The sequence below is a fragment of the Chaetodon auriga genome, chromosome 9, assembly GCF_051107435.1.
Source record: "Chaetodon auriga isolate fChaAug3 chromosome 9, fChaAug3.hap1, whole genome shotgun sequence".
Lineage (NCBI taxonomy): Eukaryota > Metazoa > Chordata > Actinopteri > Chaetodontiformes > Chaetodontidae > Chaetodon > Chaetodon auriga.
This window is the reverse complement of record NC_135082.1, coordinates 26,221,090-26,237,578: the sequence shown is the minus strand read 5'-3', so window position 1 is coordinate 26,237,578 and position 16,489 is coordinate 26,221,090. Positions and strand designations below refer to the sequence as shown.

The window sequence follows — 16,489 nt, the reverse complement described above, 5'->3', positions numbered from 1 at the left end:
TCACAAAGAGAAGCAACACATTGTTGTTCTAGCCGTGGTTGTTTACTATAAAGCCGCAGATTGTTGTCCGAGGGTCGTGTTTTTCGTGAAGGGTTTGTTGTAAATACAACAAACCCCTTTGTATATAACTGTAAAGCTTTAATGAACGCGACCTCTCCATCCAACAGAGTTGGCTGTGACCACAGAATACTATCTGGGTCAAATGACTGACAGGACGATCGCCTGCATCACTAATGGGGCCACCGTGGCCCTTTGTGGGCGAGCCAACTTGGCTCGGAGTGTGTGATGATGCTCCTCTGAGAGACCCATTGAGGAAAGTGAAGAGGAGACTGAAGGTTTGTGTCTGTGTGAAAGCCTTCCGGCAGCATCGGGCCCCTCAAACACTCTACTCTGCTCCGCTCTACTCTACTCTACTATGGACGCCTTCCAGAGCTCCACTGGAAGCATCAATGGAGGCCTTGTTCTGTGGTGGGACACACACACACACACACACACACACACACACACACACACACACACACACATGAATAGAGTGACGTGCACCCAAATGAAAGACAAACTCAAACACATCAGTGGAGAAACACAAACACGTGAACAGAGACAAAGACAGAACATGTGAACACACACGGTGACGTGAAAAAACACTGCAAACAGGTGAGCTGCACATGAACACACACCTGAGTCAAGGTTCAGCCCAAACACACAGTATGTTAGCAGGAGACCATGAAAACCACCAACCAAATTCATACTTAAGCTACAAACATACATACTTAACGTCACACTTCAGCAGGTAAAATCAAATATCCAAACAGAGTCTGTTTCTTAAATGAAGGTTGAAAAATACCGTCCGCCTTTCTCCTTGGTTCAGAAATAGTTAACATCTGGAGATCCACGATGTGGACGATCCAGACCCACATGTACGCAGTGTGTTTGAGTGTAAACTGGAAAATGGTTTAGCTTGGTCATAATTATATTTTAGATGTTTGCAAGAGTGTTTTGATGAGTCATAATCACAATGCAACCAATCTCAATGACAGTCCAGTCTGCAATTATGATTCGACTGATAAAAACAATAATTCAAGATGCAGAAAAAAGGGAAAAACTGAAAGAATGAGCAGAGAACGTAGCACTGACGCTTCCCTGCAGGCCTCACTGTGAAAACGTGACATGAGTCGAATCTGTGGCCTCTGTTCTGGAAGACATGTGCTGGTTATCCTTTAATTTGTATTTATAAATACATTTTCAATTCCCTAATAAATATTTAATATAGTATATTTAATGTAGGTTTGTCAAAATATCGTGTAATGAACAGATGAATCGCGCTGTGTGATTCGTCACTGAACACACAACTTTTGCAAACTCGGTGGAAGCAGATGGCAAAAAGAAAACGTACATTAAGAACTCCCAGCTGGAGCCGTTCATAGCTCTGTCCTGTGGAACAGCACATCAAGCCTGAAGTATTACCTCAATGCAAAGCACTTAGCAGCGAGCTCAGAGGTCAGACCCGGCACCTGTCAATCATTCTACAGACAGGAAGTGCTTTCATGACGAGCAGACACTCGAGCAGACTGAGAGACGTCCACCTGTGACAGACTCACAAGTCAGTCGAGTTTCTAAAGTCTCTTCACTGATTCACTGTCTGCCAGAATCTAAACTGAGATCTTTTTAAGTGCTTCTCATGGCTAATATGGATATATGCAACTAATTCAGATTAATTAATCACAAAGCACGTCGTTATTTTTTAGTCACCTGATTTAATATCAGACATAACAGGTTGTTTTAATCCCGTTATTCATTTAGAACTCATTAAAACATTCACATCAAATGTCTCTAATTGGTTATAAGGTATTTTTTCATTAAGCTGTAAATGTGCTTTGATACACATCTGTACGAGTGTGTGAATATGTTAATTAAATTACACACAAATCAATAAAAAAGACTGTAAATAGATTGAAGTAGAGTTATGACTGCTTAATATGTTTAATTAAAGTTTGACAGGTCACAAATAAACGGCATCTTAATGTGAATCCAATCAAGCTAATATAATTTCAAACAGATTGACGAGTGTCCACACACACACACACGCACGCACGCACACACACACACGCACGCACACACACACACACACACTGCAGTATCACTTGCTTCCAGTAGAGGGCAGCGCCACACTCAGGCCTGAACACATAAGTGACAGCAGTCATGTGACAGTAAACTACTCAACTGATGGAAATGGGGGACAGGCACGCACACATGCACACACACACACACACACACACACACACACACACACACACGCACACACATGCATCTGGCAGCTTCAGCAGAGTAAACAGCATAATGTTATTACACCAGGCTTTTCTGTGTGAGTGGATGTGAATGTCAGGGTGCTATTTTTGCTACTGATAGTTTACACAATGGAAAGAGAGCGAGGACGCAGGATGATCTGATTTATGCAGTAAAGTGAAGTATTAAGCTTTCTGTCAGGGGGCCTGGAGTCGGTCCTGGAGTCACTGGAGCCTCACTGAGCTCTGAGACAGTGCACTTCAGTCAAGTGACTCATTCAGCGAATCCAAAAAAAACTTGAGAATTCAGGAACTATCGAATTATTACTTCATTTTTTGGACACACAGAGGAGATACCAGACTGGAAAACATGAAGTAACCAGGCAGAAGAAGAAAAACACCAGGTCATGGAGGAGCTCTGACATAAATATAGGCAGGCCTACTTGTAGGTGTGTAAACAGCAATTTAAGCTGTGAAATATTTGGTATTACGACGGTTAAGTGGCTGCTGCAGGTGAATGGTAATAGCAGCAGCAGTGAAGTTACCAACAGAGACAGTGAAGATGGAGAGCGTTGCATCAGGACACAATCGGGAAATCTGAAACGCCAGAAATGGCACCAATGTGTCCATCAATGCAGGAGTGTTGCAGTTCGTGGGAAGCTGTAGGATTAACAGCAACATTCACAGACCAAAATCCAAAATGACATTTTAATCACATTCCTACGGTCAAATCTGTGCGTTTCGTTCGATTTTGAGTGGGAAAATGAGATTTCCTGTGTTTTTGCATCAGCACTGTTCACCAGTGTTCTTGACATGGAAATGATCCGTAAGTTCAGAAAACTCTGAATCCCCCAAAGCGACTGAAGGCTTGACTTGTCTTGCTAGTCACAAACTTGCTGCCTGAAGGCGGGCTGAGACGATGCCCAGGGGAAATTATTTCTGAAGCTGAAGTGGCAATAACAGAGAGAGACGTGGAGGTAGGAACTGCAGTGGTGACGGAGCAGAGCAACTGTCGTAGTAGTAGTAGTAGTAGTAGTAGTAGAACTATGTGGTTGTGTGACAGAAAAGGGAGCTGTGTATATGTGAGGAAACTTTTGGAAAAGTGCGTTATCTTGCCAGCTGTCAGAGGAATGAAGCAACCCGTTGACTGAGCGCTGTGTGTCTGCGGATAGAAAAGACTTCTTCAGCTCTACTGTTACAGGATTTGAGCGAAAACGAGCCGGGATGACACACGTATGCAGCGCTGCTGCAGGATGAACCACGAGCGTGCAGCAATGAAACGCACAGCACAAACAGTTAATCATTAAGGCTCGCACAAACGAGTGGTTAATGAACAAACTCTGCAGTGTTTAGATTGAGGATTTGGGTCGTACTTAAGCAGAAAAACCTTTAAGCTAAAACACAAAGGTCAAAGCTGGAAACTGAATTCGTGTCACTGACGTTTAAAGCAAACGCAGCTCCCACCTGTCCCTAAACTTCACACCATTACTCCCAGTCTGCTTCCTGTCCTGTTCATGGTAAAGAGACTGTCTCTCAGCTTTCATGCACAAAGGATGTCGATGTGCTCAAAGTCATTACGATCACGTCAGGAAGTGGCAGATGATGCGAGTATGATGGAGGGTCTCCACACTGACTTACACTGTAGTTAATCAGGTTCTTCTCAGTAACAGACACAACCAACCACTTCTCACCTGACCTTCACGTCTTTCCTCAGACGAAGAAAAGTGACAGGCGTAACTGATTAACCAGCATACACTTGTTCTTATTTTGACAGAGGTTGACTGATAACCAAGGAGTCTTCAAGGTGAAGCGAGGGCAGGCCAGTCATGTGTGGGGCCGCAGTGTTTTCCAACACAACAGTGAAGACGGTGGCATCGGGTGGCTTGAGCTCACTGTATCGCTGACTTTTTGTTTGGGACTAAACAAAGCCTCCACGGCATTTCACAGCAACAAAACCAGTTCTGCCCACTGCTTCACGTTTGCTGTTTCTATGCCAGCATCGTGTTAGCAACAAGCTAAAGGCTATCGCTGTGAGGCTTGGCATTTTTTTGGCTTCCTCAACTGCCAACCTATCTTTACTCCTGCACTGAACCATCTGGGGTCATTACAGTCATTTCCACCAATCTGGAAGGAATGTCCCTTCCTCTGCTCATTTGTATCTCAGATCCTGTAATGCTACCAACGGTGGAGCTGCAGCCTGAGATAAATATAAAGGTATGACACACGATCCCAGCTTCTTAAAGTCTGCTGAATCTAAGCAGGAGATTACAGGTGCCATATACTCATACGGTACTCCAAGTGTTGGACTGACTGACATATTGACAGCCACACTGCTCGCATGGCCAAAATCCTCAAATTTTGGGATTCTGAAACCTTCAGTTTCAGAAAAACTTCAGTAAAAGCAGCTCTTTCTACTTCTTCACCTCTAATTTCCTCATCAGTTGAAAGTTTTCAGCCAGCTTTCAGACTCAGCCCTGTTGAGACCTGTTGTTCTTAAGTTTACTTCCTGTTGCTAAACATCCAGCCTTTCACTGTAAAGCTTAACAAACCTCCTCTGACTTCACTGACAGACTTGTTTTATAGTACGACTCGGTGTGTAATCGCTAATGGGGAGGCAGTGCAGCTCGCTGAATATTTACGCTGTAGGTATTCAGCCATCCAGCATGACTCATGGCTGCCAAACAATAGTATCTTTGTAGACTGCCACTAAATCAGTGCACAAGAAAACCCTGTAAGCAGCCCATTTGCTGTGAAATTTAAGTCAAATTAAGGAAGCGGGCTGGATTCATCTTGACAAGTGCAATAAGGCCGCATTACAGCAGTAATCATAAGTAGTTTACTGCAGCGAAATAGCTTCCTGCTTCAATTAAGCTCCAGAGCCGAGTGCAAGCCTGCATTCTTCTGACAGCAGAGCGAACCGCGGGGAAAGTAGGGCACAATATTCACTGTGAAGAGATACGCCAATTTGTTGTTCCTGTACGACGAGGTGGAGGTTTAGTGCTTTTGGGGTGACGCGTTTCAGGTGCAGGCAGAGGCTGATAACAGAGGGGAGCACAGCGAGGGGAGAAAAACAAGGATTTTTCCTAGAAGTCTGGTTCAGGGAACGATGGGGCCGAGAGAGAGAGGCATCCAGCAGCACTGTGTGAAGAGAGCGAGGGGGAGAAAGGGGGAGGAATGGGGCTCAAAACAAGCAAACACATAAACTGGAGCACGTGCTGCGAGACCACACACACGTTTGTATTACTACACTCCCGAGGACTTCTCTCTGATCCTGAAAGCTAAACTTGATCCAGGAAAATGACAGCCTATCACAGCCTGCGTTGTCGTTCCTATCAATTACGATAATACTGCGCTCACCGAAGTAATTGCTGAGATCTGGGAACATGACAAGATCACTACAGCAAGTCCAAAGTTCAAATCGGGAGGGACGTCGCCAAGTTCCCCGATCTCAGAGGAACACTAGAAATAAAGACCAAACTTAAGGGGATCAGATCCGAGTCGTACTGTGACTGAATTATCCTTCAGCTCTGAACTACTCAGTTTGATACAGGAGCCCTAACCTGTAGGTCTACTGTGTCTCTGGTTGAAATTAAATTGTCCTTAAAATGTGGAACTTATTTACAATTTAAACGCACTTTTTATTTATGTTTAAGAATTTGACTGTTTTTCTTTCTCCCATCTTTTCTAGCTGCTCTTTATTCTATACAGTAGGTAGATGTAATGAACACTGTCAGCTTGTTTTAGGGTGTGTCTCTCATTTTTTCTGTTTGATTTTAAAAAACACCCAAAATACTCCTAAAATAAGCCGACTGCTACCTCTAACTTTAAAATAAACTGGAATCTGGTGCTGGCCTTAAATTCAAACCAATCATCGTTCTAATCATTTCCCAAAAACAGACTGAATTCTTACACAAACTCACTCCTTTCTGCCTTTGTATCACACATGGTCTTCAGAAATACAACACACACACACACACACACACACACACACACACACACACACACACACACACACAGAGGACTGGAGTGGATGAAAGGTCACTGTGTGTCTCAGCGCTCTGTTTTCCTGGAGTTCAAGGCAGACTTTGAACCTTGCAGGCCAACAAGGGAAACATCAAGGTTAGCAAACGCGACACAGATTAAGATACTGGGAGGAAGAGAGAGGAGAGCATGGGAAAGGAGAGGCACAGTGCGGCGGGTGTGTGTGTGTGTGCGTGTGTGTGTGTGTGTGTGTGTGTGTGTGTGTGTGTGTGTGTTTGAAGCATGTATGAAAGACTCCACTCTAACAGGCAGCGGTTTTTCAGCTGCATGAGACGTTTTGATTCACAGAAAACTGACAAGAAAGAAGCGTGGGAGTATCTGAGGTGAAGATAACGTCTTGAATGGGGCGACATGGTTTCCAAACACGAGGTCAGGGACCCTCAGGGACATGGAAATGTTCTGATTTGAGGTCTCCACACAATGCTGCCCAACAGCGAAGGTAAAAGAGGAAGCACAGAGGTTTTCTTACGAGAGATGGGTCCTCCGTCTCGGCCCCCAGGGACTGGCTGAAGTCCTCGGCTGTGAGAGGAAGGCTGTCTTCTTCCTCCTCTTCCTGGTCAGGCTCCTCCTCCAGGGCGGGGAAGACGGGGAGCCCGCCCACCTCGGCATCCACCATGCCATCCAAACTGTCGGTCAGAGCGGCGAGCAGAGCCGCATTCTCCTCTTCTATCTGGAGGGAGTCGAACACAGCGAGAACAGTGAAGAAATGACGAGAAATCAAACGTTGCATTGCATTCTGGTCTATTTCCTCTAATTCCAAACATTTTGCACGACACCCTCTCGATCGTTTATTCACATCCACCATTGATGTTTTAGATAACTGGAGCATTTTATGCTACCAGACATTTTTACAGATATAATGTATATTTTGTCCTGGAGACACACCACAGCAGCTAATTGAGCCCTCAAAGCAACATAAATCAATACCGTTTTTCTACTGGTTTTATTTGGAGTGTCGCTGCCGTTCAGCAAGAAAACAAGGCTTGAAGACACAAAACAAGCTTTAGTGATGGATAAAGATTTCAAAAATGCAATTTCCTAAACATCAATCCACAGAAATGAATCAACAGCCACGTTTGAGTCATTAAGACTGTTGGAACATAATAAAAAACATTCTCGTCAGCAGACAGAAGAAGTCTTCTGGGAGCTCTGTGTCACTGCTGAGTCACTCCTGGAAGCTCCCTCTGCTCTATCTTCCTCCTTCCTTCACTCTAATAAGCTGTTATCTGAAATCCATTGTTGCTTCTTTTCTAACTTCTTTATTAACATGGTCAGGATAATGCAGCGCTGACCTTTGACCTCATTAGAAAGAGCAGGCAGGTTTGCTGAAACATGAGTCTCTGGCTCTCCACTCACATGATGGTATTCATGCTTTTTCACAATTTCCAACCATGAAAATGGTCAAATTTAGAGATAATCAGCAGAAAATATTGTTTATCTGTAATTTCAGTCCAAAATTTGTTCTTTTTCCGTCCCTGCCTCCCTCCCTGCCTCCCTCCCTGCCTCCCTCCATCCACACGGGGGTTGTTTACTGTTATGGAGCTGCCATCTTGCTGAGAGCAGAGTCTGGTGGAGAGGTGATAGCATGGCTGGCCTACGGGAAGCCACCAAGCTCCATTCATCTGTCTCTCCCTTTTATCATCCAGCTCTATCTGTTCCCGGCTGCCAAACTATTTATTATTACATTTATTCTGTCGGCTTGCTGTCTCTCTTTCTCTTCGCTGGGTGAAGTAGGACGTCAGAAACACAGGAACAAGTCAGCAAAGTTAAAGTTTGCAGGGGTATAAATGAAATTCATGATACTTTCATTTGTTTTTTGGCTTAATTATGTTTATTTTTTGCCTGGTTTACTCATTTTTCCATATAGCGCTACATCACCAGAGGCTCAGGTCTGAATCTAATTACCCAAAAAACGTTCTTTCATTTTACATTTTATCTGTGTCTCCGTCTGTCTCAGTGGATGTATCATCATCAGACAGGCTTTGTTGGCATTACCAGTGTGTCCGCACACTCAAAAGCACTCACAGATATTACCTGATTATATTAATTAGATTGGATAGATATTAATTAGATTTCCTGGATAATAATTAAATTCCACTGTGAGTCAGAAAGAAACAGACAGACAGCAAGAGGGAAAAGAAGATTCCATCAATGACAGGAGTCAGCATAATGTGCAATTATTTACTTATGAAATATACTCATATATAGCATGATGATTATTAGGAACAATATACAATGAGCCCAGCCTTTCTGACTCTATCCATTTCTCTCTCTACACTGTCCAAGGTTAAATGAAGCCCTCCCACACACAACACAGATCAATCCCGCCCGACATGGGATTAGATTCCGATACACGACTGTAAATAAGTGGCATATTGACGGACAACGAAGAGACAGAGACACCAGGGGCTTCATCCGTCTGCTTATCACTCTATTCATTACTGCGTGTTTATTACGGAAAGCCTGACCGTCTGCTCTGCTGTATTACTCTGATCAATACAATATTGGCTAAAATATAATATGCAGCGGTTGGAGGCTGGTGGGTGGCAGCAGAGACGTGGAAAACCGAGAAAAATATCCCCTGTTCTTATAAAAGGTCCACGCAGGTGATACAGGGCAGTATCAAGAGTAAATCTACACGTACAGTCAGAAACATGAGAGAAGCAGTTTGAAAGTTAATGGGAAAAAAGAAACTGAGCCGAAAGAAGCAAGTAAAATGGAGTGAAAAAGAAAAATAACAGACAACAAGTAAAACCATGTATGAGAAGGAAAGGTGGCAAGAAAGAACAGAGGAGACAATGTGGAGAGACAGACGCGCCTGTTTTCACGTCTCGTCCTCTCTCGTCTCGTTGTTGCATCGTTCTCATAAAGATTTTATCGTCAATTCGAGTATCTGTTACTGTTAATGCAGGACTCTGAGGCTGTCCGACATCCAACTGTGTCATCAAGCTTTGTGTCGACAGCGGGACGACCAACAGTCAGTCAGGCGTCGGCTAGTGGGAATCGAAATAAGAACAAAAACCTGGAGAGTGCAGACGGTCTATGTCACCTGCATTCCCATCATGCCTTGCCTGTCTTCTTTTAACCAATACTCTGCAATGCATTGCAGCATCAGAGTAATGTCCACCAGGAGAGTTGCATTACATAGCCAATGATCTGGACCTAAATGCTACTTTATCTCTTTGTTGTCGTCCTTTTATTCTTGAGATGCACTCAATTTAGCCTCTGTAATGGGACCACGAGACATCGCTGGGGCAGGAGACCTATGGACAATCAATGATCCAGGGTTCGCTTTCATATCGAGAAAAACAAGGAGGGTATTCCCTGAATTCATCCAGCCCGGGCACCTGATACCGGAGCCTCAGGGCTTTCTCTTGCCCTGTAGATGCAGCCAAGCCGATCCAAACCGATGGACTGCTTCCACCATCCTGTTACACACAGCGTAACGGGGAATTACTTTCTTGGCAGCGTCCTCTCAGACATGCTGTAAACTCCAAATTTCAGACTTTGTATATTCCAAACTTGGAGCTCTTGTACCCTGAAGCCAAGATTCATTAAAGGTCTGGGCAATTATGAGCGTGCTGTTCACAGAAGATTTCATTGACTTTGTAAAATAACGTCCTGGTGAAAAGAATAAACCCTCCTGTTGCGTGGCACTGTCATTAAATGTATATATCAATGTGGTCATACTGTAGACTTTTGGATTTGTTGGCAAGGCCATGCAAAATAAAAGCTGAAAAGATACAACAGATTCAGACTAATCATAGTTACACTGCTCAAAAACGCCTGAAGCATCTGACCATCTTTTTGTGAAATGAAAGTTCTGCCACACGATTCTGGCCTGGTGCCTCGCACTCTCCACACCTCACAAAAATATTCTGCAGCAGCAGATATTTTGATAACTGCGGTGGTCAAATAGCAAAATTTGGGGAATTTGGCCTCACATGTTGGTGAAGCCGTTCATAGGGCTCATTTACTTCCCCTCACCCCCCACCCTCATCTCACCCATGACCTTAACCTAAGCTGAAGAACACAATCCTGTCCCGCCCTGGTGGGACATTAACTTCAGAATTTATTTTAAAGCATATATTAACTTTTGAAAGGCATTAAGCAATGGGTTCAACCATTTAGAGAGCATTATATTACTGCTGAATCACTGTTGTTGTGTTTAGGGGTCCAGCTGAACTCTTTTCCAAAATCAAATCGGATTTTAGAACTTTCCAGTTTAAGTACAGCTTCAGGGTGCCAACTTTGTGGATTAGCCTTAAACCTGAAGCAATCTGGACTTGAATTTGTTGTTGAAGGGGATTCTTTTCTTGTGCAAGAGCTTGTTTGTGCCTTTAACGTTGCATTTGTACCTCTGGCACATTCAAACAAGCATGACTGCATTTTCGAGAAAAGAGCATTTATTTCTGCTGCATTTCGAGAGCAGCCCTCACCCATGCAACTGAAGAAAGTGTCCATGGCTGACAAGTGAGAAACATCTGTAGTACTGAACAGCTCAACTGTGTTTGGGTGAAGAAGCCTCACCTCAAAGAGCTCGTCTGCTGTACTGTAGTGGATGGAGGCCGGTGATGCGTCCGCCGGCTGATCGTTGCACCACGGTAGCTCGCTGAGACAGTTGACGCTGTCGAAGTCGCTGGTGTCCAGCTGGGAGAGGTCGATGTCCGGGAAGTCAGTGTCCAAACGGTCCGAACACACCTCCTCCTCCCCATACTGAAGACGGAAAAAGAGAGCAGAGAGGGAAAGGTCATGTTAGTCAAACATCGAGATTAAAGCAAATTCCCGGGCGGTTTGTCTTTTTTGAGATGCTACAAAAGTGCATGAGTCACTTTGTAAAACATGAACCCAGAAAAACTGGAGGTGCTGATCACAGCTGGAAAGATCCTCAGTGAGAAATGAACAAGTCTGCCTGCGTCACTCGTGCCTCTTCTGCGATCACAAAGGAAATGATGTTTCTGTAACCACTGCTCTCTGAAACACAAGCTACCAAACATGGGAAATATCCTGTTCCCTCCATAAGACTGCCAGAGTTGGTGTTTTCTGTGAAGCTGATCACTCAGCTCAGCACTGCCATTGTTAGAATTAGGGGTTTAGTTCCCATTGGGCCACCCTTTCTAAAATATGTATGCTGTTGAAGTACTGTGAGGCACTTTGGATAAAAGCCTCCATCATCTGGCATATACTGTATATTATTACACTGCTCACTGTCGAAGTCCAAGGAGCTCTCATCAACAGCCCCTCGTCTCTCAACAGCTACTCATTATACAGTAGATAATGAGACTTTCATGTGAGAGGAGGTTCGACACTGAAACCAATGGAGGCATCTGCTCCGGCACAATGCAGGATTAGTCAGAAAATATGTCACATACACCAGCAGCGCTTATCTGGAAACGTCTCCATGCATTTATCCAGCACATCTCCCGGTGGATCACAACAAAGTGCAAGCGTGACCCAGGAGGTCTTCAGGTGATTAGTTTCCCTGCTTTGCTCGAGGGTGTGTTAATCAGTGAAATCAGATGCTCTGTTTAATCTGTGGACTGTTTGGTCACAGTGGCACACGGTTAATCAATCTTTGTTTTCTGTGATTCAGACAGTCAGGAAAGTCAACTGAATCATGTGAACTGTGTACAGTTTCGTAAAAAGTAAATAATTTGCACTTTGCACATGAGATTATGTCAGGTCACTAAAAAATTTATAGAGACTTTACTTCACCTGCAGACATTCATTGCTTTACTACTGACAGTGACAAAGGTTTTCATTCATTCACAGAAATCAAATATACTTTCAATCGATGGACCCTTATAAACCTCATTATGGACTTTAGAACCCCCTTGTGAAACTCCCTTGAAGAACCCCTTCAAACCCCTTAACATCCTTGAACTCCTCTAAGGACCTTCCAGTCCCTCACAAATCCATGTAACTACCTCTTGATCCCACAGAACCTCTTTGGAAATTTCCAGAACCAGATCAAGGATCCTTAAAACCCTCACAAGGATTATTTCAACCCCCAAAGGGTCCCTGAATCATTTTAAAAGAAACCTGAAACCCTGTAACATTTTCTGTCAACCTCTTCAAGAGCGACTCAGCTCCTCTCAAGAACCCTTCTGGCAAAGACTTCTGACACTCCCTCAGAGAATCTCATAGCCTCTCCAGAAAACCCTTAAACCCCCTTAAGAACCACTACAGCTCACAAAGACTCCTTTAAAAAGACCAAAGGTTCTCTGGACCCCTTCAAAGAAACCTGAAAGCTCCCGATGACCCATGAATCCCTAGAAGAACTCTAATGAATGACCAAATGAATGACTGCTGAAGACACTGGTGCACCCCTCAATGAACCATAGAGCCAGCCCAAAACCCCCTAAAGAACCTCTACAACCACCTTAAAGCCTGAAAACAAGGATCCTGAAACCGCTCTTCACAACACGTAGAAATCTGTTAAAACCCTCTAAAACATTCTCCTCTTCAGAACCCTGAAACCCCAAAGTTCATGTCAGTTAGCAGCCACGTGGTCTGAAGTCGCAACACGTGGCTAAATTCAATGTGTGTGTGTGTGTGTGTGTGTGTGTGTGTGTGTGTGTGAGACTCAGTGTGAAGGGAAGTTACTGTGGTCTCTTGGGGGAGGAGAATGAAGGAGGAAGATGTTGAGGAAGGCAAGTATAGTACTGGATTTTTTTATAAGCATTGTGTAGTTGTATGGTCTGTTAGCAGCTTTTTTGTCTCTCATTCACACACACACACACACACACACACACACACACACACACACACACACACACACACACACACACACACACACACACACACACACACACCCTCTGGCATTCATCTCACGGAGCGAGCAGCAGGGTCAACCAGTTGCACCAACCATCTCTCAAACTGAACCAAAGGGCCGTTTTTCAGCGCTCTCAGGTTTCCTCAGAGGTAATCTGATCTGCACATTTCCTCTTCAGCATTTTGTCCCTCAACCCTGTGAGTCAATATTCTGTCCCCGGCCGTGAATTAGCTTTATTCAAGTGTTAATGAGAATATGACAAACTCAAATGGTATTGATAGAAAGTTCCTAGTACCGCCACATGCCACCACAGTGCTGAGTCTGACAGGATTAAGGCCCCCAGTGTAAAATATATTAAAAAGTGATTTTAGGAACTTACAGTCCAGTCAGCCAGCTGTGCAGATGTGCTAAAGTTATTCTTGTTTATTAGCTAGTTGTCCTGGCGTAGACTTGTTAGCTAACGATAATGCTGCTTATTGAACTGTAGAAAATGTTCAGGATTAAAACTGGGTGCAAACTATTAACACGTTAACTTTTAATAGTCAACATGCGAACATGATTAATCACCACATTTTCATCATCGCTTGTTAAGTTGCATCACCAGCTCACAAAAAAGCAGTTTACAGAACTCACATTTCCCCAAAAACTCATCAACAAACAGCTTATACATAAATGATGAACTTACAATAAAATAATTATCTGCACTTCTGCACAGCAGCGTCTGATCATCAGTCACTGCAGCCTCGTCGTTTGGAGCTGTTTTAATTTGAAAGTGTTCTTAAAGCTTTTCGATCACCACTTTTCTTTCATCTCAGAAAAAAATGCCTTTTTATTTCATTATAGCGGATTTGTTACGGACTTGTCATTGTCTGCGATAATAATGAATTCCAAATATTTTATTATTATCTACAATACTTCATAATCAACAGTCGTGTCTGCAGAACACACACACACACACGCACACACGCACACACACACACACACACACACACGCACACACATGCACACACACACTGCACTTCCGATCATCCACAAAAGCTGTTTTTCAGAAAACGCTTAGCCCGTCTTATCACGGTGTATTTATGATCGCTGCTCATCGGGCTTTGATCTAGAACCTCACACACTGCGAGCGCTAATGTTCGCACTCTGCCTCGCAGTGTGAGAGTGTGTGTGTGTGTTTATTTGGGTCAAGGGATGGATAACACGAGCTGATATCACTTATGGTTTCATAAATTACAGAGCAGAGTCTCACAGACATGATCAAAGAAGCAATCAACACAGTGGAGAGAAAAGAGAGGATGGAGGGATGGAGGGAGAGGAGGAAGGAGGGGGGAGGATGCAGGGAAAAGGAAAGGATGCAAGGAAGGAAAAGAGTGACTGCAGGAAGGAGGGATGGAAAAGACTGTGAGGCGGAGATGTGGGTCAGAAGAGAGAATAAAAAGAGCGATGGAGGAGGAGCGATGGAGAGGAGGAGGGAGAGGAGGAGGGAGAGGGCAGTCGTGACTTGATGGAGAAGAAGAAGAAGAGGGGAAGGTGGGAGGAGACGAAAGAGAGGAGGGGAGAGGATGCCCTCTATAAGACCCTCCCGCTGCTTCCTCTCCCTCCCGTTGCTGATGCAGGTGTGTGTGTGTGTGTGTGTGTGTGTGTGTTCGTTAACATGCAGCTCACATCCCTCTCACGTGCGCCTGACTCATCCCCCTCCACCACTCGTTCGCTCAGCACATCCTTCCTTTCCTCCATCCTCTTTCATCTTTCTCTTCTTCTCTACTCTCTCTCCTTCCTTCCTTCCTTCCTTCACTTTCCCTCCTTGACTCCTTTCCTCTTTCCTTCACCTGTTCTTTCCTTCCTTCAGCATCCTTCCCTCCACCTCCAGTCTTTATGTTTTTCTCCTCTCTCACTCCTTATCCTTCTTTCCTCTCCCTCCATCCTTTCTACTCTTTTTTCTCCTCCTCAGTTTTAGTCTTTTCTCCTCTTCCGTTCCTTTTTCTTCCACCCATCTTGTTGCTCCCCTGCTAATATTAACTTTAACTCTTCTCCTCTCCCTCTCTTTGTTTCCTCCCATCATTCTCTGACATCTTTCTTTCCTCATCTCCTCTCTTTTCTTGCTTTTCTTTGATTTCTCCCTTTCTCCTCTCCTCTTCTATCCTCACCTAGTATCTTTTCCCCTTTTTTTCTCATCTTCTCTGCCTTTGCTGTTTCTCTCCTCCTTTATCCTCTCCTCATCTGTCTTCTATTCCTCCCTTTTCCTCATCTGCCTTCTCTATTCCTTCCCCCTCTTCTTTCATCTCCTGTCCTTCTCTCCTTCTCCCCTCTCTTCCCTTCTTTCCTCTCTCTCCTCCTCCTCATAAACTGGGAAGACAGGTTGATTGATTTCTTTGTTTCCACCCAGCCTCGCTCTCTCCCTCCTTCTCTCCATTGCAGCCGTCAATCAATAAAAACATCCTTTGGCATGATGCTTGTATTCCCAAACACACACTCGTGCACACATGTTGCACCTGGAAACAGGTAGCGCGCACTCACAAGCTGCACATGTCACGACGGCATCTGCGTCACATTCACTTACTACCGTCCATCTGCTTCACGTGACGCTCTGCTGGTGTCTCCTGCTCTGTCACACACGCTCAAACAACACATACATCGACAGAGACCGACCCGTGTGACACGTCCTCTCACACACACACGCTTACAAAACAACACACAAACACGACCCAGCATGACAACACACATGAGCAGCACATACGTGGCGCTCGTTTGAACGTCCTCCCTGCAGCAGCAGAAGGCGGGAGGCGGCCGGTGAAATGTGGCTGCGGCGAGTTCCCAGCGCTGCGCCGACTCTGAATAATGATGAAGCCACTGGCAGCTACACAACATGAGTCACAGACGCCGCAGACGAGGAGCTCAGGACTCACTGCTCCACTCTCATTTCCCTTTACCAGCAGCTCTATATTGTTCATGGTCCCCGAGCATCATTTACGGTATGAGTACGGTGACCTCTGACCCCAAACATGCTTACGACCGCTCGCCCGTAAAGCTGGAGAGCTCAGAAACACACATGAACGCTCCACTGGAAATCTAACATATCAAAACATGTCAGAAGTGGGAACCAAACGGACGACAGCCGCCGTCCTCCGCAAAAGAGGAGGCTGCAGAGAGATGCTTGTCGGGGAAACAGGTGGTTTTAAGGTCGTTTAAGGGCCAACGGCGTCGGTTTTCTGGTGAGGAAAGTTTCTTCACACAGAAGAAAAAGCTGATAAAGCCTGACAGCTCATCTCCTCTCCTGCACTGGGTCATCACACGATTAGCCCAGTAAGGCAAGGAAAGAGCCCAGAGCAGGAGAGGTGTGAGCCTACCTGCATTTGCATGTTTGAATCCATAAAGAAATTCAGTGCAT

At 44.7% G+C, this 16,489-nt stretch overlaps 1 protein-coding gene across 1 annotated transcript in view; it reads right to left on the bottom strand.

The window, feature by feature from the left end:
- The window catches only part of ppargc1b (peroxisome proliferator-activated receptor gamma, coactivator 1 beta), an 86,477-nt gene that overhangs the window by 19,343 nt on the left and 50,645 nt on the right, over positions 1 to 16,489 (bottom strand). Inside the window, exons 2-3 of the mRNA XM_076739507.1 lie at positions 10,854 to 11,039; positions 6,793 to 6,993 (exon numbers count right to left, since the gene is read on the bottom strand). Coding sequence (XP_076595622.1) covers positions 6,793 to 6,993; positions 10,854 to 11,039 — 387 coding nt within the window. The remainder of the gene's footprint in view (positions 1 to 6,792; positions 6,994 to 10,853; positions 11,040 to 16,489) is intronic.